A 25,013-nucleotide genomic window follows, 5' to 3' on the forward strand; every position below is an offset into this window, starting at 1 on the left:
CTAATTGCTCTTATCAAAAGGATTAAGTAAAACAACAAGTGTTTGGAAAAGAAAATACTAACATACGTGCTGAATAATAATTAAATAATAATGAATGAGTCGCCACTACAACATTAAATTAACATTTAAAATAAAAGAATAAAATCCAAATGATTTCTAAAATAAACAGGGTAAGTGCTTTATAAATATTTATTTTTTTTAGCCTTGTTGCAAATTTGTCCACATAACTAATTGCAACAAATTAATATTAATGCATCAGTGTCAGCCACATAGCTACATTTCACATCGAAATTTCTTACAGAATATTTATGAAATACCTGCCTCTAAATTCCTGTCTCCAATATCATTAATTAACCAAGCCACTTGATGAGTAATCAATTAATTCACCATAGAAGGCATTCAGTTAACAAGTGTAGGCCAATTAGTTGAGTGGCAAGTAAACAGCACATAAAAATCAGCAATAAAAAATTGCCCACCCTTTTATGAGGTGTAAAATTATTGTTTATTCAAAACACCGAAGAATAACAAGTTTACAACGGTTTTTGTGACCAAACAATATAGACAGTCCATAATAGAAATAAAACGAATATTTGCTGACTCTTCAATTCAGGACAGACAGTGTGCTTGACAGAATAATAACAAAAAGAAATAGTTTTTGAACTTGTTGAAGTTAAAGTTCAGTATAATGGCACACCATGTTCTTTACATAGAAAAATAATTTTAATGTTTTCTTTTTTAAAGTTTTCAGTTTTCCGTCTTGATGGACTTAATTAAGTGATTAGGATAAACTTTGTTTACAAATGTTCATATTGCATATTTATGGGCCTTTTAAAATGAGATTAACATGTTCAGATCAAATATATATAAATACAAATAAAAATTAATAAACAACTTAAAGTAAGTTTTAAGGGGAAACTGACTGTGAATGAAAGATGTTTATTCTAAAACTTAACAGTTTATTATAATTTATTTAATTTGAGACTAAAAGTAAATGGCCTTTTGAGATGATTGTCGGGCGCGTCGGTAGACGATGAAACCGCACAGAATTCCGGCCACGCCTCCACCAATATGGGCCTCCAGACTGATACGCGGATTGCGATTGTGATTGTGGCGAAAGTGGTATATTGTGAAGCCCACATCGCTGAGGAACAAGATCAAGAGGGCGGCGATGCGGGCGAAGCGGTGCGACAACTGCGAAAAGTTCTATTCGACGAAGTGGGAATCGTGTAAACATTAAATCAAAATTAAATTGCGGTTTCCAGCTGACTGACCAGAACCAGGTGCGGCACATGACTTCCCAGCATGGCGTAGACCCCGGCGGAGGCCCCCATCAGGAGGAGATGGGGCTGCAGCCAGGCGTTGGCCAACGAACCGGCACCGCCTCCCACTATATAGACCACGGCCAGGCGACAGTGACCCTGCTCCACTTCCAGACAGATACCTATAAAGCACTGGCAGGGACATTAACCATTACTAGCGGAGCAACAACAGGTGAATTTTACAAAGATGTAAACTGCAAATGTATTTCTCAGCCTTATTGGGTGGGGCTTAGTTAATAAAAATTAATTTACACGTTGAAAATAATAAAGTTATATACATTACTAAATTAAAATCAATCGATAAGCTTTTTTATATAGTTATTTCATTTAAAAAGTCAACAAAAGTAACGTTATATGTAACAATACTCTAAGATTCAGGTTTAAAAACTTAAATTTAAAGCTTGAAAGTTAATTAAAAATATATTGTTTTATTTTTTTTACCTTAGACTAATCACTAAAGCTTCAACTTAAAGCTTAAAACGTTAGATGAAAATATGCCAATGTTATGGTGTTTCTTCATTCAAAGGCAAATATTTACATATTCTTGACACCTAACAAAAATATTTGACTGTGTAAACTTTTCGGTTCCTCCATCAAAAAGGAAGAATAAAATTAATGTTTATACATGTGTTATATGTATACAGTAACATAAAATAAATTTTCCAAAATTTTGTATTAAATTAACGCAATAACTTGCATTCGACCGGTAGTTCGTGCTCACCTGTAGACAAATGTTGAGGGTCAGATGCCAATAATCGGAGTGGAGCAGCATATAGGTCAGTAATCGCCAGCACTCCCCGCTCCACTCCGGCTTAAAGATCAGTCTTTTTTGCATGCACTCATTAGCAATCGAATGCAATGATATCTGGTGGATTGTAAAAAAAGACAGAGGGAAGAACTCTAATTACACCGCACCGTACTACAAGATATTTGAAATCAAAATTCTGTTTTATTAATCAACTACAGGGAAGTATGCAAATCTAGTATCCGTTTTTAAAATTTATTCATTCTATTCAACAGGCTGTGTACATTTTTTTTATACGTAACTGTTTAGTTAATGATTAATCAGTTGATAGCCTTAAAATTCACAAAATTCTGATAAACAATATCTGACATTTTTCTACACATGAGTTTGTTGGTAATGGTAGCTATCGTAAAATGCAGATACAAGTAACAATGTAGGGTTAAAAGTACTTCATTTTCGCAGTATATAATGGAAAGCCAAATATAAGATCTATTTATCTTTTATCTGACTTGGTCAAAGTCAGTTGCCTTTGCCATATCGAAGCTCCCTCAACTTTGCTGAACAGTGTCATGGCAATTGCCTGTCACTTTCGCTCAACCGATCGACACTTGGCCAACTGAGAAGTGCGAGTGTTGAGTTGAGATGCCGCACAATGTGCGCCGCATGACTTGACAGCAGCCGCAAAACACGGCTGTGACACCAAATCGGTGCAACATGCATCCCGATCCCACCAAATATGACAAATGCCAGAGCTGCAAGTTGCAACATTCGATCGATTCGATGACTAAAATGGCAATATAGCTAAATCCGTCCAGCGACGCGTTCGATTGTGCAATCATTACAGAGTTGTGGGTTGGGCATCACAATGAAACCTTGCCGATCACCGATCGGCACAACTGAGTGTGCAGACTGAGTATTTTACGCATGCATCGTGGTATCAATTAATGAGTCTTGCACCAAATGGGTCACACTTGTGGGACTTTGTTAGGGAGCGGTATTGGCCAAGAGCCCATTAGTGATTAAGCGGTGGAACACTAGATGGCAGAATCACTGAAAATAGCTTCAATAACTAATTAAGCAAGGCCAAGTCGTCTTAAACATATTACTAATGTCACTTTAAATTTGGATTACTAAGAAGTCAAAAACTTCAAAAACTGTATTAGTTATATACGACAAATAAATTCATATTCTAAAGTTTGATTAACAATATCGATTGCCTTAATTCAATCAAATAGACTTTCACATACAAATTTCAAAATTGTACATTTTGATTAATTTATAAGATTGTTGGCTCTCAGTTGTTTACGGTTTAATTAACTTAGCATCTGAATCAAAAAAGAAAAGCCAGCATCTCAAAAAAAAAAAAATATATATAAATCCAATTTATCAATTAATTTCCGCTTGGTCCAAACCACAAACAAATAAAAGTTGAAACAATTTTCCAGTGAATGAAAATTCAAATGAATTGAGGAGGAATAATTTATGAAACACTCACACAGTGGCACCATGCGCCGGTAACCCAAACAAAACAAAGGAATGGTTTTGTTTAAAACAAATCAAATCAATGAGCCATTATTATAAGACGCGTTATTATAAACAAACATTTTTAAGAAAACTGCTGCTTACTTTGTTTAGTAAAATATGAGTCGGAATAAAATTAAATTCTTAGAGTTACATGTTTCTGACAATTAAGTTCTTTATATAATCAAAGTAAAATCCTACACTTTGCAACAATCAAGTTTCATTTAAACACACACGACATTGAATTAACAATTGAATTTTTCGCAATCAATACGTTTTTTAAACGCACTACAAATAATTTCACCTTTGGCACCTTAACAGGTAATTTATTAGATTACGAACTTATAGAATGAATATATTCTCTTATATGTTTAAAGCTCTCCATCGCTAACAAATTATTTTCTGAATTATATACACATCACTCATACGCCACGTTGCGGGCAAGTAAAAAATAAAAGAAGACGAAATCGAGCAAGTGGAGCAACTGCATAAAATCGAACCTGCATTAAACACATCAGCAAAATAAACCAGGGCACCCGCCACACACGTTTCCTCCTCACATTCCCCACATCTCCAGGCCGTGTCAGGTCATCAATGAAAATCTTCTGCAATTGAGTGCGGGAAATGACACTTGTCGGATTGCCAACCGATGAAGTCTCTGGCAGCAGCAGGAGTCTGACATCCTTGACGCTATTGTTATTATTTTCACTGGCATTGTTACCCTCCAATTGGGCAGACATAATGCGATTTGAAGTCGGCGACAACCGATGCGCTGAACGCTTAACGCGCGACTAGGCCTAGGCCCGATGGGTGATTGTTCTTCCGAAACCCCACGATCCATTCCGATCAGCTGACGCTGACGGCAACGGCAATCAAATCAGTAAAAGTTTTCGCCATAAAACTGATTTTAGAATCTCAGATAGCATAGTTTTAGGCGAGCGTGGGTTCGAGTATTGTCTATAACTTATTTTAAGTTGTATATGTGGAATACTCAATATTTTCCAAACAATTTTTTGGATTGACTTTTTTTAAACTGAATGTAAGCATTTCGAAACGCAAATTTCAAGCGAAAGTCACTTTTACCTTTAATGCTGTTGAGTAAGTAGAAATTTTCCAAAATACAGAATAAGCGAACATTTTTTTTTATAATCATAATTGTTTGTTTGATATTTCAAAAATTTAAATCAACTAAAAATTTGACATTGTAAAATTAATTTTACATTTAAGTCTCAAAGTCCCCAAAAAAAAAAAATATATTTTTCAATTGGGTGAAGTACATTTAGATAAATTGAAAGCTTTTATAGACTGTGCTGATAAGTCTCGAGGGCTGAAAACTAAAATGTCACAGATACCCAGGGGGCCACCACTAAACACTTTTATATTCCAGTCAACTTGTAGCTCGAATTGAATTTGGCCCAGCCCCATCCTTGGCATTTGACATTTTAATGTGAACGGCGTTGCACAGAAGCTGCAGGAACAATCCCAACACACCAGCGACTTGTTTACACAGAATTGTGGTGAAAAGCTTTCTCTGCCTTTCTCCGCGCTCGCCCCGTCTCTCTCACTCGCCTGCAGCCGTCTCTTTCGTCGCCTCGCTCGGGCTGGACACGTGGTGGGCGATAATGGTGGGAGGCGGCTGTCAACACCGAATGCTTGGTTATGAATGGCTTTTAATGAAATATTTATGTAACAAGCAATAAGAAGCACTTTTGGCTTCTGGACGGAAGCGAAAGAGATAGCAGCAATGCGGAATAGAAATGCAGAAAGAGACGGGTATAACACAAGAGCGTTGGAAATAATTGTTTGGCTAGTTAAGTTTGACGCAACGTTGAACTAAGATAAAGCAAACACATAAACGAGGAAACACACACTTGTCACATCATACAGCCGCGGTTAAATATGTAAGTCCTTTAAAAAAACACTGATTTTTTGTAAGTAGCATTTATTTTCGGGGTCGGGAAATGTTTTAAATGCGGTGTTATTTTCTGTATTAACACAATATATTTTTAAATAACTTAAATTAGTTAATCCTTATATTTTATTTGTATAAATCAAAATTCGGTTTTCTCCAATAGTAGTTGGTAATCTCTTGTTTAGTTTCCTTACACACTTACTATATCCTTAACTGCAATTGTACTTAAGTGAATTTATATTAGTATTTGTCATAAACTTCCCTGACTGGTTGAGTTGCCAAAAGTCATTAACAGTCAACGGCTGCCTGCCACAACAGCAGGGAACGCACCCAAAACAACAAATTGACAAATGCGGCAGGCCAAAAAGAGCGGGAAAGTTGGCTAAACCTATCTCGGCTGATGTGTCTGATATGTCTGTGTGGCTTTACTAGCTCGAACCCGGTTTACATGTCACTAAGCCACCGGAAGAAGGAGCAAATCGACTAAGCTTTAAAACGTTCAGGTATAACTTGAAAATTTTTAAACACGACACAAATTTGTTTCACTATTATGCCTTTTTAGGTAATAAAACATTACAAAAGTATGCAGTCATATAATTGATTATTAAATTGTTACTATTTTAAACAATTGTTATTATTGTAAGCAAGTAATATTTATCCCTTTTTAAATTCCAATAAACGGGTTTAACACAACCAAAAACAAAATTTAATTTTGTTAAGTTTTAATAACATTCAAAAATATATTTCAAAACGGACATCTTCAATGAATTTGTTGTGTTTTAAATTTCTTCGTTTTAAATTTAGAAGATTTAGATAGAAGATTTCAATCATTAAGAAGATAATTTTCATGTTTTTACAACCACTTAAGAACTTTTCGCCTACGAATAACTTACCAAATGAGGGTCTCCCATAAAGCAAGTATGCGAAATACTTCAACACGCCAGTGAAACCCCAGGGGCCTAAAATAATTTTTGCCCAGCCCACATGGTTCGTTCCTTGGTTGAACAGGACCAAGATGTTCCACTTTAGCAGCACCCAAATTCAAATCCTAAACTCCCCCACAGCCAACTGAAGGAAGCAAATAACGTTTAGGCAAATCTTTGGATACAAATCTTGAGCAAACAAGCTCATTACAGGGCAGCAAAATGCAAAAAAAAAGGAAAGCCAATATAAGACCGGCAAATGTTGAAAGAGAGGCAACTAAGTGTGCCACATTATTGAGTGACTTGGCTCCAAGGGGGCGTGGCAGCGACTGAAGACCATTATGGTCACAGTTTATGACCGCAATTTTATTGATACCGCCAAGGGGAGCGAATACAAAACAAAATAAAGCAACCCAAGTCGGGTAAATCCGAGAGGCCCCAAGGAATCTCAACGGATTGGCGTCTATAAAGCGCAGTGGTAACACTTTCGAGAGTTTGCCAGCAGTGATGGGCGGTTTTATTACGGACTCCACAGGCAATAACAATCACTACCAAGCACTACAATAAACTAATCTAATGTGCGCATCAAATTTGCATGCAGCAGCAACTCAGCAGCGTTTTAAAAGACCTTTCCGGAAAAGCCTCCGATGATAAGGCGTTGAGCAAAATACGCATTTCGGGGCCGACATTCTTCACAGGCAAATATTAACAAGCTTTGTTTCACAGGCAAAGCATGTGTCCACGGCCTAAAGATGGTAACATGCCCAGGCTAGGTAAAAAAAAATTAAATCCCAACACAATAAAAGAAGTCGCGCAGGCAAAAACTGCAGAACTTATAAGGCCAAATATACAATAAATATAAACATTATTAAAGCCATACGAACAAACAGTATTTACTAGTACTACAGTACTACGATTTTTATAGATTCCCTAATGCAGCGTGGCAATTATTTTTCCATCTCTAGAACATATTCATCCCGCCCTTTCTGCGGTCCATGGGGCGTGCATGAGCATAAGTAAGATGCTAAGGACGTTCGTCCTTCTCTTTACCCATTTCTTCGTAAAGTCCCTTGCTGAATATGTGTGCGTGAATGCTGGTTGGTGCGTGCCTACGATGCAAACTCAATTATTAACTAAGAGGGCCAAAAGGCATACAGCAGGCGGCAAACACCTTACACGTTGCCATTGCCGTTTTGTTTTAGTTGTAACTGTTGTAAGCCCCATCAGCCCCTCTATCCGCACCCCCGCCTCCCTGCTCAATGCCCAACTCAGGGGAAATTTGCATTTTATCATCTCATGGCTTGGGCCCACATTCCCCCACCTTGCTGCGTCCCCTGTCGCCAGTTATTGCTGCCAGGAAGGGCTTTGCTTTTAATTGGTTTTCTGAGGCGAGAAACGTCTTAGCTAGTTGGCAAGACGAGGGTTAAGAGCGAAGGGAAGGGGTTGTTGTCGGTGTTGTCTTAGTTGTTAATTTAGTGTTAGGCGGGTCTTACTTATAATTGTTTAATTAGCAAGTAAAATACGGTGAAAATATGTGGAAATTATTAAATTTCAAGGACTCAAAACAAAAGCCAGGAAAGGAACACGAGTGTGTGTAAATATCCTGGGAATTTGCAGATGACAAAATCATTATAGATTAATAGGTAATTTTTAAATACAGGACTTTATAAATAATTTAATTTGTGAACTGAGTAAGTTTAATAGTTTGTTATCTTTATAACAAATACCTTGCAGTGTAGACTAGCCAACAATGTTATTAATCAATAAATTACTTGATCAATTGTTAAAGCACTCAAAAAAATTAATATGAACTCAATTTTTGAGTGGTCCGCTCAAGTTTATGAAATAGACAAATTTTTAGCTATTTTTCCTATTGGTTCTATTATACATTTCTGGAATCTTATAAATAAAAACAAAAAAAACAAAACAAAGTCTTGTAAACGCTTAGACACAATATTTCCTAGATACAACAAATTTTATAAAAATACCATGTAAGCACAATAATATTCACTAGCCTTCAAACTTAATTTCCACTCAATAATTTCTCATGGTGTACAGTTCGGTTCACATTTAATAAGCTAAAAGCATTTTAGGCTCCCCTCTGAAGATATTTATCATAAACATATGCGCATTATTCTATACTGACACTGTGTATAAGCGTTTTCATTATGCCAATAACTGAGCGAGTACATAAGGTAATTGCTAACCCTATTGGAGTTATAACCGACCAGGCAGCGGCAGTACAAAAAGAGATCTTAAGGGAAAAGGTTACCAAATTACGGCGTTCAATATAAAGCCAGCAAAATGATTCAAATTATAAATTGGTTTTCAATGGTAACAAATAATTCGTTTTATACATAATTATATATTTAAACGACTTTTCTATATATTTCAGGTCATAGGCCTCATACCACTGAATCGCCAGCAATCGGAAACCAACTTTATTGTCGATTATGCCATGATGTATATTGTGCCTGTTTTGTATATAGCCTGTTACCTTCTGATTAACCTGAGTCATGTTTTTGGGCTATGTTTTTTGGACGCGTGCAATAGTGTTTGCAAATTGAGCAACCACCTCTTCATGCACTTGGGAGCCTTCCTATATCTCACAATTACCCTGATGAGCCTTTATCGACGCAAGGACTTTTTCCTGCAGTTTGACGAGCGATTGAACGTCATCGACGCTGATGTCCAGAAATGTCAGCGGCTGGCGGAAATGAACAAGGTCAAGGTCACCGCGGTGAAGCACAGTGTGATCTACCACTTCACCTGGCTGTTCCTGTTCTGCGTTTTTACCTTTGCCTTGTACTATGACGTTAGATCCCTGTATCTGTGAGTATTCCTGTTTTGCATTTTTACCCCATTGCCGAAAATCTTTAGTGAATATCCCTACGAGTTTTAATTGATGTTTAATTTGTAGAATAATAACTACCACACAATGTTTTCGAACTTTTGATTTTCTGAACATTGTTTTATAGAAATTTTTCGGTGATTAATTAATTAATTACTGCATAAAAACTCAAACGCGACCATCAATGGCCAATCTTACAGCTCTTTAACCAAAGCCAAATTTTCCGCATTTTCCGCCAACAGCACCTTTGGCCACTTTGCCTTTATTCCGTTCATGGTGTCCAGTTTCCCGTACTTGGCCGGCAGCATCATCCAGGGCGAGTTCATCTATCATGTGTCGGTCATTTCGCAGCGCTTCGAGCAGATTAACACGCTGTTCGAGAAGATTAACCAGGAGGCGCGCCATCGCCACGCCCCCCTCACCGTGTTCGATATCGAGAGCGAGGGCAAAAAGGAGCGGAAGACCATAACGCCGATTACGTCCATGGACGGCAGGACGAAATTTGGCATTGAGCACAAGTTGGCCGGCGAAATGAAACGCCAAGTGGGCCAACAAAAGAACGATGACGACAAAATGGACACCAGCAACGACGAGGACGAGGATGATTTTGATTATGACAATGCCACCATCGCCGAAAATACAGGGTAAGAGGGAAAACGATTTGGCGGCTAAGGTTTCACAATAGAAACGTTTGATTAATGGTTACAACCGTTGTTTGGTTACCAGTTTTTCTTAGTATTTTCAATTTATATTAAAATGCAACTATGATATACTTATTTACTTTTTCATTTATTTGTTTAAATATTTTTGCAGAAGAGGACATTTAAATAATATTCATTATTTTTTTTTTTTTTTAGGATAATTATTATATTTAACCGGAGAACCTTTGCACTGGGCAACTTATAATCTGTCTGATTTTTGTTCCTTTGTTTTTGTTTTGTTTTAGTTAAGTTGATTTTATTTTATTTATCCAAGAAATTCAAATAAACTAGCAACTAAATGGCAACTACTACCCGATATTATTTTAAAAATACAGCCTTAAGTTAATAAAAGTCTGATAAATTTCTATAAATCTCTCAATTAATTTCTTTAAAATTAGAACTACCTCGGAGGCCAATTTACCAGATCTCTTCAAGCTGCACGACAAAATCCTGTCGCTCAGCGTAATTACAAATGGCGAGTTTGGTCCACAGTGCGTACCCTATATGGCGGCCTGTTTTGTCGTGAGCATTTTTGGGATTTTTCTGGAGACCAAGGTCAACTTTATAGTCGGCGGAAAGAGTCGGCTGCTCGATTACATGACCTATTTGTATGTGATTTGGAGCTTTACGACCATGGTTGTTGCATATATTGTGCTTCGACTGTGCTGCAATGCCAATAATCACTCGAAACAATCGGCGATGATAGTCCACGAAATAATGCAGAAGAAACCGGCCTTTATGCTGAGCAACGATCTCTTCTACAACAAAATGAAATCGTTCACACTTCAGTTTCTTCACTGGGAGGGCTTTTTCCAGTTCAATGGCATAGGATTGTTTGCCCTGGACTACACTTTTATTTTCTCGGTGAGAATTTGGGTGCATACACCTTTAATTTCGGTGAACTCATACATTTAGTTTTTCAGACTGTAAGTGCAGCCACATCCTATTTGATTGTCTTGCTGCAATTTGACATGACTGCAATTTTGCGCAACGAGGGCCTGATGTCGTAAAGCGTCCAGTCAAACTCAATTACAAAGTTTTTTAAATTTAACTTTTTATCCCTTATTATGTCCCCCTTTTATGAAACAATCTGTGAAAAGTCGAACAGAAAACACTCTACTAATTATGGAACAGTGAAAGAGAATCGGTTAAAAATGAAATTTATTAATGTTATTATATATATGTGGCTTGAGTATACAGTTACAAGAATATTGCTACAATTTTAAATTAAACTATCATAAACAAAAAAAAATATTTGCATTTTGTTTTTAAATATGAAAACCAATTGTTTTTTGCCAATATAATATTTAGCTTTAGAAAGGGTCTTTTGGTAAAATGAGAAGAACTTTATAATTGCTTTGATTTGTTAAATATAAATGCTGACAAATAAAAAAACATGACCTTATTCCTCCGAAATGCTTGAAGAATATTATATCAAAGAGGGAATAAATTAGATCATGTATTTTTAAAACGAAATCGTTTAAAATCTACATTCGATTAGATTAATACATCTGCTGAGTAAATTTTGACTGTTTAATTATAGGGACAGCCAATAAATTTGAAAACCATTTCCGACATTTACCATAAATCACTCAGCCCAAGATAACTTTTCAGAGTACCCAAAACGAACTGCAGAGTTAATCTACAAGGGAACGAAGGCTTCTGTTAGGTTCCGTGATAATCGCATCATCCAACACTTTGGACTCCCCGTGAAGAATGCCAAAAGAGGGGTGAGGCTTGGCACCAGAGGTTACTAACGCAATTTCTGTCAAATGTCAATTGAAAACCCGATTTGCCAGTCATCAGTCAGGGCCTCTTTTCCGCACCCAGTCCACAGTTTGCGGCCATCAAACGGAAGCCAGAAACAGGGGGAAAATTGAAAATAGGGACGAGAAAGGATGCTCGGCGGCAACAAAAAAAAGAACATGAAGCAATTTCCGCTTTCAATCACGTTTAGTGCAGCGGAAATGTGAGCAGAAATATGTTTTCCCTCCCATTTTGTATGCAAATCATTTGATAGGAATGAGGTTAGATTGTAAACTGCATTACGATTTGGTTGATTCTATTGTCACAAAAAATAGGGCAAATTGACCACCTAAGTGTAGCAAAGAAACGCAATTAATTGCCATCATGTGCAAAGAGTATTCAATTTAATTGATTTTTTTGTTACACTTTCCGTCTCTTTTTCTTACACATTTCCCAGCTAGACATACTGCGTTTCTTACATTTCACAATTTATTAATGCACTGAAAATGTTCAGAAAGGCTTACACTTACGATCAATAAACAAATTTTAATTTAAAAACTTATTCAAAAAAAACATTTTAAGTTAGAGTTCTTGAAATTTTGTATTGCAATATACCTTGGTCTTTTCAATATATAGAAAAAATTGTGTTAAAAATAATCTGTTCCATATATGTAAGAAACACCTTGTTCTTGCATGATTATTATAACATTTTAAAATTACCATTGAAATGTTATGTGAAAATATGGTATATTTTTAATTATAAGTTATACTAGGTATGGTTTTTTGCTATCTGTTTGGTTTCAATGTCTACTAGAACACATCCTGAACATGTAAATCAATATGTGGCTCGATTGGCTCGTTTGCACACGAGCCCTCCATGGAGGAGAAATAAATAAAGAGCCACAGGGACCTGGGGAGACAGGGGATGAAATGTGGTTGTCCTGGTCACACAAATGGCTGGAAACAGAAGCAACAGGCAACACACATATTACCTGCAAATTACGTCAACTGTTGCTGGCAGTCTTTCTGGGACATGGCTGGATACAAGGGGTCAGGTTAGCTAAGGTAAGGGTAAGGGAGTCAAAACCAGAGTAGGTTAAAGCCAAAATGGTTTGCTTTTCAACGAAATAAGAACGGTATGAAATCACAGTGGGAACAGGATCTTGGCAGCCTAAAAAAATATGCTCTAATTTGCCAGATTTAAGATTCAGTTCTTTAAAATAATAATATTTATCACAAATAAGTATAAAATAATTTTAGTATGCAAGAATACATATTGTTTTAAAATAAAATACTAATAATCCTTGCGTTGTATATATTTGGGAAAATATTACAAGGTTAATGAAAGTACTTTCAAAGACATAACAAGTCCAAATTTGTAATTGTTCGGTATAATATAGCTCTAGTAAAGTTTTGTTGAAAAGTATGCTACATATTTTTTAAAAACTTATCAAAATTCATAAGCAAAATTTAAACTAATAATAATTAATCAGGCATTTGTTTGTTCCCTTATAACGGAAAACGTTTTCGCCATTTTTTAAGTAGTAAGTGAAGAGTTCAGCATCAGCCACGTGACCCCAGCTAGGCAATGTGAAATGTCAAAGCACTTTTAAGGGTTCATTTGGTCGGGAGTGAATTTTATACTGAAACGCTTGATGCAGTGGTCATTCAGGAAACACGGAGGGCCAGAAAAGAAGGGAGCCCAAGCAGACAAATGACAACAGGTTGTTGCTGTTGTTGAGTAATTGAGGCTAAAAATGTAATGGTTTTTCGGGGAAAGGAGTTCATGAAAAGACCTCCCGGTGGGTCCACCATTTTAGTGTGTTGAATGAATGCGAATTTTATTTATAAATCGTTTGGGGTAAGCCAACCTCACTTCGGCTTCTTTATTCGGTTAGTTCAATAAAGAATTCGGTAGTACTTAATTTACATGTGGAGAAAAAAAAATATTCTTAAATTTAGAAAACTAAATTTACATTTTATAGTGATGCGCTTGTAACATTTATTTTAGATATTATTAAACAAAAAAGAACAAGAAAGTAAGCAAAGTTTGGAAAGCCATTGCAAAAAATTAAACATTATTTATTCAAAACTAAACAGTGAAGCTATGCCGATTTTTCACTAAACTGTATGAAAAAGTCTCCCGATTTTAATTCTGAAATATTTAATCATTATTATTAAAACAAAAATATAGGAATTTAAAATTGATAAAAAATATTTGTTTCTAACGTTCAATAATTTTAGACATTTGTATTGTCTATTGTATCTTGAAACAATTAAAAACATGTTTTTTTTTAATAAGAATTTTGGAGTATTTAGTTTTGTTTGTAAGTATCGGTCAGAATTAAGGATGTAAATTGATGTAAGCAAATTTTTGACATTATCATGACAACACTGACACAAATTGAAAGCTTTCACACTACAGGTGTCTGTCCGAGCGAGACAGAATCGCCAAAAAGAGACAGGTGGCGGCAAAAAAGAGCAAGAGAGAGAGCCGAGCGACAAGTGTGGTGAATTTGCCAACATCCTTGAGGACGCAGTCACCCTTGGCCAAGCGCAGGCAAATTGTGCGAGGACTGCGTGGCGAAATCAAATCAAACTGATAACAGACGAGCGAGAGAGAGAGGGTGAGGGCTGCCGGGAGGAAAAAGATGACGAGAGAGCGAAAAAGCACGAGGCCAACTTTTCCTTCAGCAGGAGCCATGGATAACGGGACAGTTCGTGGCGGAGTTTCGAGTGTGTCGGTTGTGCCCTAGCGGAATAACGGTAAACTATATCGTTTTAAGAGAGCCTAAGTGTGCGAGAGTGAGTGTGTGGGTGTTTCAGCCTCAGTGGCTCGTGTTGTTGTTAAGGAAAACGAAAGTTTTTGTGCGGTCGCTTTGAAAACCAATGTTTAAGAACTAAAGAAACCATAATAACATAACAAAAAATTTAATTTTTTCCTATAAGTTCCAAGAAAAACTAACAAAAATCGGCAAAAAAAAAAAGGTTTAGCTAGTGTAAATATTAAACAAGTACCAAATATAAAACTAAAACAATTTAAGCAAATAGAAATAACAAAATTGTTTTGTTACAACCTCTGTTGAATAACCAAGAAAAGCAGACTGCGCAGTTTGGCGCCGTGTGGGCGTCTGCCCAAAAAAACAAAAAGTAAAACGGCAGAAAAAATAAGAAATACATAAATTTCACCTAGACAGAAATGGTGTGTCTGCCTCTGACTTTTATTTGCAGGTTGTTTTTGAAGCGCTTTGTTAAACTCAAGAATTTCGCAAGCTTTGCATTAAAGTCTAGGAGGACCTGTTCCAATTATAAATTTGTACTTTCATTAGCCTTACTCAAATTTTCAATGTCTTATTTCAATAAATTCAAATACATTGGCATGATTAAAGATTAAGTAAACACAATTTTTTTTCTATTTCAAGTTTCTTTTTTAAAAGGTTCAAAGCTTAACCCGGTTTTTTAGGATTTCAAAATACTTTTAAGATACTCTTAAGAAAATGAGACCCCAAAAACTATGTATATCAACGAAGCCTTTTAATGAACACCTCTTTTTCGATAATGCTGACCGTAGCTGACTGTAGCTCATTTTAAAGAATTCAATTCCATAAGCTAAATTTATTGTAAACTATTGTGTTTTTTTACCACATATTATAGAAAGAAGTCATCTCCTTCAATAGTTCACTTTTTTTAATATTTTTTTTTTGCTTTTACCGCTGCGGAAGTCCTTGCAACTTTCCCTATAACAAACTTCACTGTTTTTAAGAGCATTCAACCTTCTGCATGCCAAAAAGAAAGTGCTTTTACTGGTTTTCCCAGCATTTGTTCGTCTTCTTATTCACGTCTTGCTTTCACTTGGTCATGAAAATCAAAGTCCCCCGACTACCCCTTCAATGTATTGGCCCCATCTGTGTGGATTGGCCCTGGGTGAGTGTATATACATACATACACGTGTATAATATAAGGGAGTTTGTTGTGGGGGCGTGAAAAGTTTGTCTTCCTGTTTGAGTTGCGTATTTGGGCGCCATTTCAGCATTCCGCTTTTTATTTACTACAAATTGCTTTGCATTTCTGTTCCATTTCTTCTTCAGTGTTATTTTGCCTTTTTCTTATTTTTTGTCTTATTGCGTTTAATGCGCTGTTGGCAATTTGTTGAGCTATAAAATTTACATCGGAATGAGAAATTGTAATTAACTTTGCTGCCGACGGGCAAACCGATGAAAATTTCCGCACTAATGAGGCGGCAACAGGTTCCTCGGCAGCTTCAATTAGGTTTTTAATTAGCGACAGTTCACGGCTATATTCATAAATATATCAGCTCAGCTGCTGGCAATTTACGAAGTACTAACCAGCAAACAAATTCCTCGCGAGATTTGCCGCTGGCAAATTTTGAGTATATTTAAAAGTTTTTTGCTCTATCAGAAAGTTTTTGCACAACTTTTCTCCGTTGTCCTTGTCTGCTGTGCGAAACTTTCAGTTCCATTCATTATTAACGATAATATGTGCTCGGCTCCACTGATGCTTAGTTAAGAAATGCCACTGGCATTTGCAATTAATTGCAAACTACCTTGCAAAGAGCAGGAATGCGATTTTTGACAGGGAAGTATTTTTAAATAAAATAACTTAGTTATGAATCGGTTGTAACCAGATCAACTGGAGTGAACTTTTAAAACTGTCTGTCAGTGTTACATTTTTGGTGTAAAGAGCGTTCGGGAAGCCGCCACAAAGACAATGGTTACACAAAATGTCGCTCGATATTTGTAAAGATTAAGCAACTTAAAACATTAATTGTTCAACTTCATGATCAACTTTCAAGTGTTAGTTTTAACCTTGCAAAATATTTGGAATTCTATGTATTTATTAGCCAGAAATCTAAAAGTTTTTTATAAAAGAAATTTGTTTTCCTAAAATAAAATTGACACAATCTACAAATATTTGCTACACTTCAATGAATTTTAAGCCAATAATAAACTCAGCATAAATTACCCATAAACTCAATAAGCAAACAAAGCATAACTTGAAATAATGCCTATTTCAAAGTAACGAGCCAAATCTACGCCCTCACACATTTAGAAGGCTGACAATGGTAAATACCATTTTCAAAATGTATTCAAATATTTGTGTAACCATAGAAGTAAGCAGCTCCACACCAAATTGTATAGCGCAAAACAATAAAAAAAAAACGTTAAAGTGGAAGAATATAATAGAGTGAAAATAACAAAGGCAGTGATAACTAATACAAAGAAATCAAATAAATAAAACGATACGAAAAAATATAAAAGGAAGAAAAGCTGTCTTTGACTTTGAAAGAGGCAAAGAAAAGTCAGAGTCATGAATTGAGCTTCGGGTAAAGGAGGTAAGTTAATAGAAATAAGAAAAGTGATGAGTTTTTCTGTGACTCTCATCTTATGCAATCGAAAAATCAGGCCATTAAAAGGTATTGTTTTATAACAAAAGCTAATTAGAAAGTTATATTAATATTAATATAAATCGTAATTGTAGGTTAACTTGATGAAGTTAACTTATAAAACTCCAGCTCATTTCTCCAAGTCAGGGTTTTTAACAGCCCACAACCTTTTTTCATATTCACAAAAATACACAATTAACCCAATTTTCATAATTCATTCAACAACTTCAAGCAGCTACCCTAAGTATGGAATAGATATTCAACTTCATCAAATGTATTATCAAAATGAGAGCCTCAACCACCCCTCAAGAGATTTAAATTTAGCCCAGGCCCCAGGATACATGGGTATATATAATTTGGGTGGAGTATATGCCAAATTATTGTACATAATTGAATCCGTTAAATTATTTACTCGATGAGTTTTTGGGGTTGTAGAAGAGGAGACCTTTTAACCGCTCGTTGGCCCCTTAAAGTCCGCAAAGTGTAATAAAATTAAATGGCTTTAAGGCTTAGACTTGGCGAAAAAGCATGCTACAAATGCTTAACATAAATATTGATGGATTTTAGCGAGCTTGTGTGTATGCGTTCGTTCACCTTCTTTTCCACTTGAGACTAAAATAAATATTCAGGGCTGTGATCCTGGAGAAGACTTTGAACCACCAGACTCAACCCTTAGTATAATTATGCATACCAATGATCCGAAATATACCTTTTAAATTCAAACAATATGCTGCTACAAATTATGATGACTTCAAATTTACCGCATTTAATATAACCAGTTGCACTCAAACTAATGCAATAATATTTGACATGAACAATTCACTTTCATTATTAATAGACTAATTTTGTGTCACAAGATTATTTCCTGACGTACCCTAATTTTAATCGCATTAAATCATTTTGCCTTTAAGGCTAGTGCTAGTGGCTATTGTTGATAATAACAAAGTATTGTTTGATGGCAAAATTAGAAAAAGGGAAAGATTTAATTGAAAATAATTATTTCATTGATATTAACAGGTTGAAAATTTGTAGAACCAGGCTTTATAACTAATTGGTCATATCTGAGTCGGAAATTAGATACGTAAACGTATATAGTTATTTAGAGGCAAATGTTGTTTGCCATCTTGTGCCGTAACAATGGCTATTTACTAAGTTTCCGTAAGATTAAACAACATGATTGTGTGACTTTATGCAACAGTTAAATTGGACCTTAATTTTTTGCTTGGTTTAATTTCTTACATAAAAAATTTACAAATGAAAACTCATGTCATATTAATGATCAACAGAAATCTTCTCAAGTCACTGTTACCCGTATAACTTTGATGTTAAATCGTAGCCCTTTAATTAAACAAAGCCTTGTTTGCTTGGTTTAAGTATATGGCTGCCTTTATTCGCTTTTCCACATCAATCATAGCTCTCGATGGCTGACGATAATGCCCTACCAGCTGACAAGGAATGATAAAATATAGGGAGATGGGAAAATAATAAACCTCGCAAAGGCCATATGTGTATACGAACTTATGGGCGTGAGTGTTTGTGCATTTGTGCTGGTATTCTGCTTGTGTTCTTAAGGCTTATTAGCTGCTTATTCATTTCCCGGCAGAGTTTACCCTGGTGTTAAACATACTCGTCAGTAAAGAACAAAAAAAAAAAAGAGCCACATGGTTCCGCCTGGCATCGACAATAAATATTAATGACTTACGAAATTAATAGATATTTAAACAAATGTTACTTCTTGTATGGTGTCATGAAATTGTTATTTAATCGCCATGTAAAGAAACAGTCAACACGAACCCTCAAACTTCAGCTCAAATGACTTATATTAGCTTTCTTTATTATGTGCCGATTGTTTTCTCCTAACGACAAAGTGGCATAACAATGTTATTGTCCTGTCATGGGCCGCAATGAAAAACAATAATCTAAATGGGAAAAGCTACATAGCTCTTAATTGTTTACATATTCAATGAAACAAGGTTGCAAAAATAATTAGTTAATTGAACATATTTTAGTAGTTGTTAAAAGGGCAACAAGTAATACTATATTTTATTGTGCACCTTTTATTTTAGAATAGTTTTAATATTATGTTGGCTCATTACTTTTAAATTAAAATTAATATTTTAAAGGCCGTGTCTTAAAGTGTTATTTTAAAATCTGAATTACAAATTATACCCTGGCAGAGGGTATTATAATTTTGTATATATATATGTTACTGCGTTGTTTAAAAAGATTTGCAACGCTTTTAAATATTATTTACCGCATAACCATTATAAGAAAAACAAATTTTAATGATTTACATTTAAGGTAAACTTTTCTGAATAAGTTGTGATCTAAAGCAAATTAATTCAGCAATTAGCGATGCAAGGAAACTTCAAAAAACAATCATAAAACAGCTGAAAACCGAGCCACAGCCACTGCTAATGAATAATCCTTGCTGCCCTCAATTCCAACTTTTCTCATTACTCAAATCTATATATATATATATATATATATATCTGCATTTTATTCCCTACACAAGGCAAAGAACTAAATACCGACAAAGTGAACAAAAATGGTTTGTCGAAAACCCAGAGCAAGGGGCGTGGCATCCACAAGGGCGTGCATTTTTGTAAACTGTTTGGGCAGATTCATTTGCATTTCCCAGTGGGCGTCCAGGGGCGTAGCCCTAAAGTCAAACGCCAAAGAGTTGCCTTCAAACAGAAACAAATTTGCGCTTCCATTTTAATTTTGCTTGCCTTCTACACACTGACGTTGGAAAATCCTTTTAAAAGTGCCAAGAAGCTGTTGCAAACAAGCCAGTCTTCTGTCCCTAAAGGCAGCTTCTGCACTTAATGGTCGCCAAAGTGCGAAACGTGCGAAAAGTGGAGAAATTAATACCAATTTTTGGTTATTCGAGATTTGAAACATTGGATTTGGGCTTTAAAGAAATTTTAAATAAATATTTTCTTTAATTGATAAAAGTGGTTTTAGGATACCATTTTTAAGAAAACATATAGATATATACATCTCTCTATTATGTGTCCATTTGGTTAAAAAAACATTTAATAAAATCAAACAATAAAAACATATTAAAAATTGTAGTTTTCGGGAAATTATTTACCTTATCTTTAAATCAAAAAAGTTGTTCAAGGCTGAAATAAAATAATTTTTTCACGATTGATCCTTACTCTTTCGTTTTAAAAAACTTTTTGCGAGGCCATAATATTCCTTGCCAAAGCGACGACTGCACTTGAGCTATGGCGGTGCTGCATTTGAAGTACCATCAAGTTGAGTCATTACGTTTTATAACCACACTCTTACTTTTTGTTCCTTTTCCCTCCTTACTTTATACTTATTGTCAAAGCATCAAAAGCACAATTAACCACAGTTTTGTTATTGTAACTTTATAGCATTGCTTGTTCGACATTTAATTACACTAATTTATATGCAAACTGCAGTTGACACGGCGACAGCGACGATGGCGACACTGAAGCTGTCGTCTAACGAAGACCCTTTCATGCTGGTTACTTAAATATATATTTGGAGTCTTTTGGTGGGTCATGCAATTTACATATAAGTAACTTGTAATTGTATTTTGAGCTGTCGAATGGATATGTCGTAATAATTTAATATTACCATAACTTTTTTATTTATAGTAAGGTAATAAAAAGACATGCGTAAGCTATAAAATTTTTGGAGCTCCACGGGGAATGAACTTTGATTTATATTTTAAAAGAGGATTTCCGATGGAGAACGAAATAAATTGGGACAAATGGAAATAAAATCACTAACTATTTTTTTTATATATATTTATATATTAAATGTACTTTGAGCGTATTCAATTGTACCATAAAATATTTTAACAATTCAAACTAAAGTAGGAATTTATAAAAAAGAATTTTGACAATTTATAAGTATATATCCAGTTTATAGGTAAAACCTAGTTTTTTCTTGGTTCTTTCGTGAAACGAAAATAATATAGGAATCGCAATGCCTAAAACTTTTTCAGTATTATTACTTAGCATTACCCAGCTTTGTGGGCTCCTGCTCCTTGTGTATACTATACTATAAAGTACACTATACATAATATTTATGCCGTAAGGGCAATGCAATGTCAAAACCTCCTTCCCGACCAGCGCCTCCAGCTATCTGGGTAAAGACATCAAAAGCAGCTGCTCCCGAATTCCGTTCTATTTCAGCTGCTTGTACTAAGTCTTTTTTAGTGAGGCTCCCCTTTTGGCCACCCACTACTTTTTTCGCATTCCTCCCGCCAGTTTCAAGTTGTGTTCTTCAGCGCATTTTTATACCCTTGCAGAGGGTATTACAATTTCAGTCAGAAGTTTGCAACGCAGTGAAGGAGACATTTCCGACCCTATAAAGTTTATATATTCTTGAACAGCATCACTAGGCGAGTCGATCTAGCCATGTCCGTCTGTCCGTCCGTCTGTTCGCCCGTTTCTACGCAAACTAGTCTCTCAGTTTTAAAGCTATCTGCATGCTACTTTCCCAAAAGTTGTCTTTCTATTGCAGGTAATATATAAGTCGGATCGAGCCGAATCGGACGACTATATCATATAGCTCCCATAGGAACAATCGAAAAAAAAAAAAAAAAATATAACTTTGCTGTTTTTTAATTTTTTTTTTAGTTCTTCGACATATAGTAATGGTAAAATATTTCAGAATTACGGTTTAAATTTCAAAATCGGACGACTATATCATATACCTCCCATAGAAATAATAAAAATATATAAAAAACTATCTAATAATGGAGGTGCAAATCATCATAGCTTCAATGTTTTCAAACATATACGCAAGTAAATCATAATTTTAATGTTTTAAAAAATATTTAATTCTTGCAATAGCTGCAAGGGTATATGAACTTCGGCTTGCAGAAGTTTGCTTTCTTTCTTGTTTCACATGACATCATGCGTTTAAAAGGGCCGAGATCCAAAAAAAAAGGAAAAACAATAAAATGCGAATAAAACGAGCAGAGACAAAATTTGTCAACATGTTTATAAGTTGCTGCGTTTTAGAAAAATATTGTACATTTGGCTTTTGGTCTTACTGTTACAGTTGTCTATTGAGCTGGTTTGTCTGTTTTTGCAACATCTTGTTAATATTACTATTGCTTTTCAATTGACCTTCATAAGTTCTTAACAAATTGACATTGGCATGGATTTCAGAGGTAAAAAAGATGCTTCATGCCAGACCGCTAAGATTCTGATTTTGTTAAAAGTTTACTTTCAAAAATAATGGTTTTGTTACTTTAAAAATAGTTATGTTAGGTAGGAATAGTTACTATAAATATGAATAAATAACTCCAAATCGGAGAAATTCAAAACGCAGCCATTAATAATCACTCAACAACAGTAGTTACTCAACAATTTATTGTGTTACTTAAATATAATTATAAATGCCAAGTCTAAGTACCAAACAAAAAATATATATATATATGATGTTAGTTTAGATTTACTAGTTTTCATAGTTAAATAACTTTGTTATGAAATTAAAAAACAGATTACAACCAAATACATGTTCTAGTGTTTTCTGTAATTACAACACTCGTTTTTATCAAAACATAACTTATTAACTAAGCTAATAAGTATTGATATGCTGTTGCTGCTCTCGGTTGATATCATTGCAGCTTCTACGACACTTTCTGTTGCCTTTCGACTTGTTTGCCTTAAAGGCCACAGGAAAAACACTTGCACCTGTCCAAAGTTGCAGACATGAAAGTTAACTTTTGTTAATGGAAACGGGTTAAATTACTTCCTCATTTGAGGAAAAAAGTCAACAAACTTTGAGCTCTTTGGCAGCCCTCCCACTCCATTGCTTCTCGGCCAGTGGCTTTATTTTGGGGTCCATGGGGCTGCCTTTCATCGCATAAACTATATCTATGCCTTCTGGGACCTTTTCATAAGCACGTTTTTATCTGCTTTACACATTTGTGCGTCTCTTAAAATGGGAACAGTGCTTGGGGGAGGGTCAAGCGTCCTTTAAGCCCCATTTAGGGATCGCCAGTAAAAAGCTCCTTTCATTCAGTCCGCTCCCTCAGCAATTGTGCGATTTAGTCACATTCTGCTGATTTTGTCAGTTTTCTTTGTCATTGATTTTCGATCATAATAATTTCATGTGCTTTATGTGCCGGAAAGTGCCCGCTAAACAGGACGACAAGCATCTGGCAATCCATTGAAATGCATTTATCCCGCTCATATGCGATGATTTCAGCTCTGCAATGATTTGATTTTTATGACTTTTGGTTTGCCTCCCATTTTATTCTTGCCGACCATTCTCAATTCGCTTAGCTTATTGTGAGTTTTCCTTTTTATGACTTTATAAAATGGCTGTTATCTAAGTTCCTGTATATTTTCCTGTATATTTTCGGAGCTGATTTGATAAATGGCAATTTAGTTAAGAGGTTAGGTCATCTAGAGAGAAAAGAAATATGTAAATATTAAAAGTCTGTAAATAATGCCTAATAATACTAAAATTTTTGAATTTTTAATTATTGTAATTTAAAGACTTAAAAAACTTATTCAAAATTGTATTTGAATTTTTACTATGCATACGATCGTTAAAAGATTTCTTGGCAGTATATTTTCGATTTTGCTAGTTTAACATATTTCTGATATTATCCCAAATATTAGACTGGCAGAATAAGTTGCATACATATTTTGAAGACCCTTGGCAAATCGGGCACTGATAAACTTAATCTTCGAACCAATCTTTACAACCTAATTTTCCCACAAAAGCCAAAGTGGATCCATGTCAAATCAAATGTTCAATCGAGTCCAGAGCATTATGCAAAACACATGACATGACAGTCCAACAGCTTAAGGAATCCCAGGAACAACAAAACAGCCAACTGACAACTTCACTTATTCCAGTTGAGTTGTGACGTTCTGACCGCAGGCGGTTGGCAAATGAAGGCAAAGGAAAGGAAAGCCGGCAAGAAAAGCCAGTGAAAAGGCGTTGAAACGTTTCATTTCCTTCAACGTCTGCCGACACTCGGACCAAAAAAAAATTGGGATGGTCGTAAAAAAGAAAAACCGCAGGCAAATCAAAGGCAGAAGGAACCTCATTAAATTAATGCAAGCCTCAGGAGTTTTTCTCGACCTTGGCTAATTCAACGGGAAAACCGGATTTAGCCGGTAACGGAAAATTGTCCCAAAGATTTGAAATGCTTGATAGGCGTTGCCAAAATGATTGGCAGGACCCCTAAGGACCAGTATAGGCATTAGCCACAGGCTTAATTTGGATAATATGGGGCAAATAGAAACATTTTCTTAGATTATATTCATAGCATGCAAAGTGGAAAATGATTTTCATTTCAGATGGGCTACATTTTCTAGAAAAGTAGGAGGATCGAAAAGAAGTTTGCTATTTTCTGAATAACAAAAAAAAATTTTAATTCCCAATGGGTTCTGATCACTTTATAGGATCGAAAACACATGCAACCACCCCAAATGAATTTTAGCTTCAACCAAACAAACCACCTTTTTGCAACATATCCCACAAATCTGGCGAAATATAAATAAAATTCGTTATTCATAAAGTCAAAAAAGGGTGAAAGAAGACCAAAAAATGTTTTTGCAAGCTACAACAAATGAGACAAGCTGGAGGACTCAAAATAAAAACATTAAAAAAGTTTTTGAGGGACACGAACTGCATGTATTTTTATTCTCATTTACATATGGTAGTTTCATTCTTCCTTATCTCTCATAACTTTTTTATTTAGTTACGCTGATGCTTTGAAATTATAAAATTTTTTTGCTTTTAATAATGATAATGATAAGGAGTTTAAGATTTAACATTTTCAGAGAGTCCAGATCACAAATATTTTACAATTGTATTTATTTCAAATTTCTAGTTCAGCTTAGATTTTTTGTTTTTTTTCTGTTCCAAAATAAAATCT

The 25,013-nt window shown here is 35.2% G+C and overlaps 3 protein-coding genes across 5 annotated transcripts in view; 2 read left to right on the top strand and 1 right to left on the bottom strand.

The window, feature by feature from the left end:
- Positions 1–95: 95 nt before the first annotated feature.
- On the bottom strand, positions 96–4,377 carry LOC128261505 (protein rhomboid). Of its 2 annotated transcripts, none has more exons than XM_052995240.1 (4): positions 4,086–4,377; positions 2,041–2,184; positions 1,272–1,451; positions 96–1,203 (listed from the first exon to the last, which is right to left on the bottom strand). In XM_052995240.1, exons 1-4 carry the CDS (start codon positions 4,323–4,325, stop codon positions 982–984), a joined length of 786 nt encoding a protein of 261 aa, XP_052851200.1. In that variant the 5' UTR covers positions 4,326–4,377; the 3' UTR covers positions 96–981. The 2 variants fall into 2 exon arrangements, 1 of the variants encoding a protein (XP_052851200.1); XR_008268260.1 differs by having other exon boundaries at positions 1,064–1,203; positions 1,272–1,441.
- A 4,310-nt stretch (positions 4,378–8,687) lies between these two features.
- On the top strand, positions 8,688–11,026 carry LOC128261495 (gustatory and pheromone receptor 33a). Its single transcript, XM_052995226.1, has 5 exons — positions 8,688–8,754; positions 8,816–9,252; positions 9,514–9,915; positions 10,371–10,836; positions 10,896–11,026. Exons 1-5 carry the CDS (start codon positions 8,725–8,727, stop codon positions 10,980–10,982), a joined length of 1,422 nt encoding a protein of 473 aa, XP_052851186.1. The 5' UTR covers positions 8,688–8,724; the 3' UTR covers positions 10,983–11,026.
- Positions 11,027–14,500: 3,474 nt separating this feature from the next.
- Positions 14,501–25,013, top strand: part of LOC128261487 (probable G-protein coupled receptor CG31760) — a 32,346-nt gene continuing 21,833 nt past the window's right edge. The window contains exons 1-2 of one of the 2 annotated variants that reach the window (XR_008268258.1): positions 14,501–14,523; positions 16,851–17,071. The gene's annotated coding sequence lies outside the window, so the exon portion shown is untranslated. The remainder of the gene's footprint in view (positions 14,524–16,850; positions 17,072–25,013) is intronic. The other variant, XM_052995211.1, reaches the window with a different exon arrangement.

The sequence above is a fragment of the Drosophila gunungcola genome, unplaced genomic scaffold, assembly GCF_025200985.1.
Source record: "Drosophila gunungcola strain Sukarami unplaced genomic scaffold, Dgunungcola_SK_2 000001F, whole genome shotgun sequence".
NCBI classification, from domain to species: domain Eukaryota; kingdom Metazoa; phylum Arthropoda; class Insecta; order Diptera; family Drosophilidae; genus Drosophila; species Drosophila gunungcola.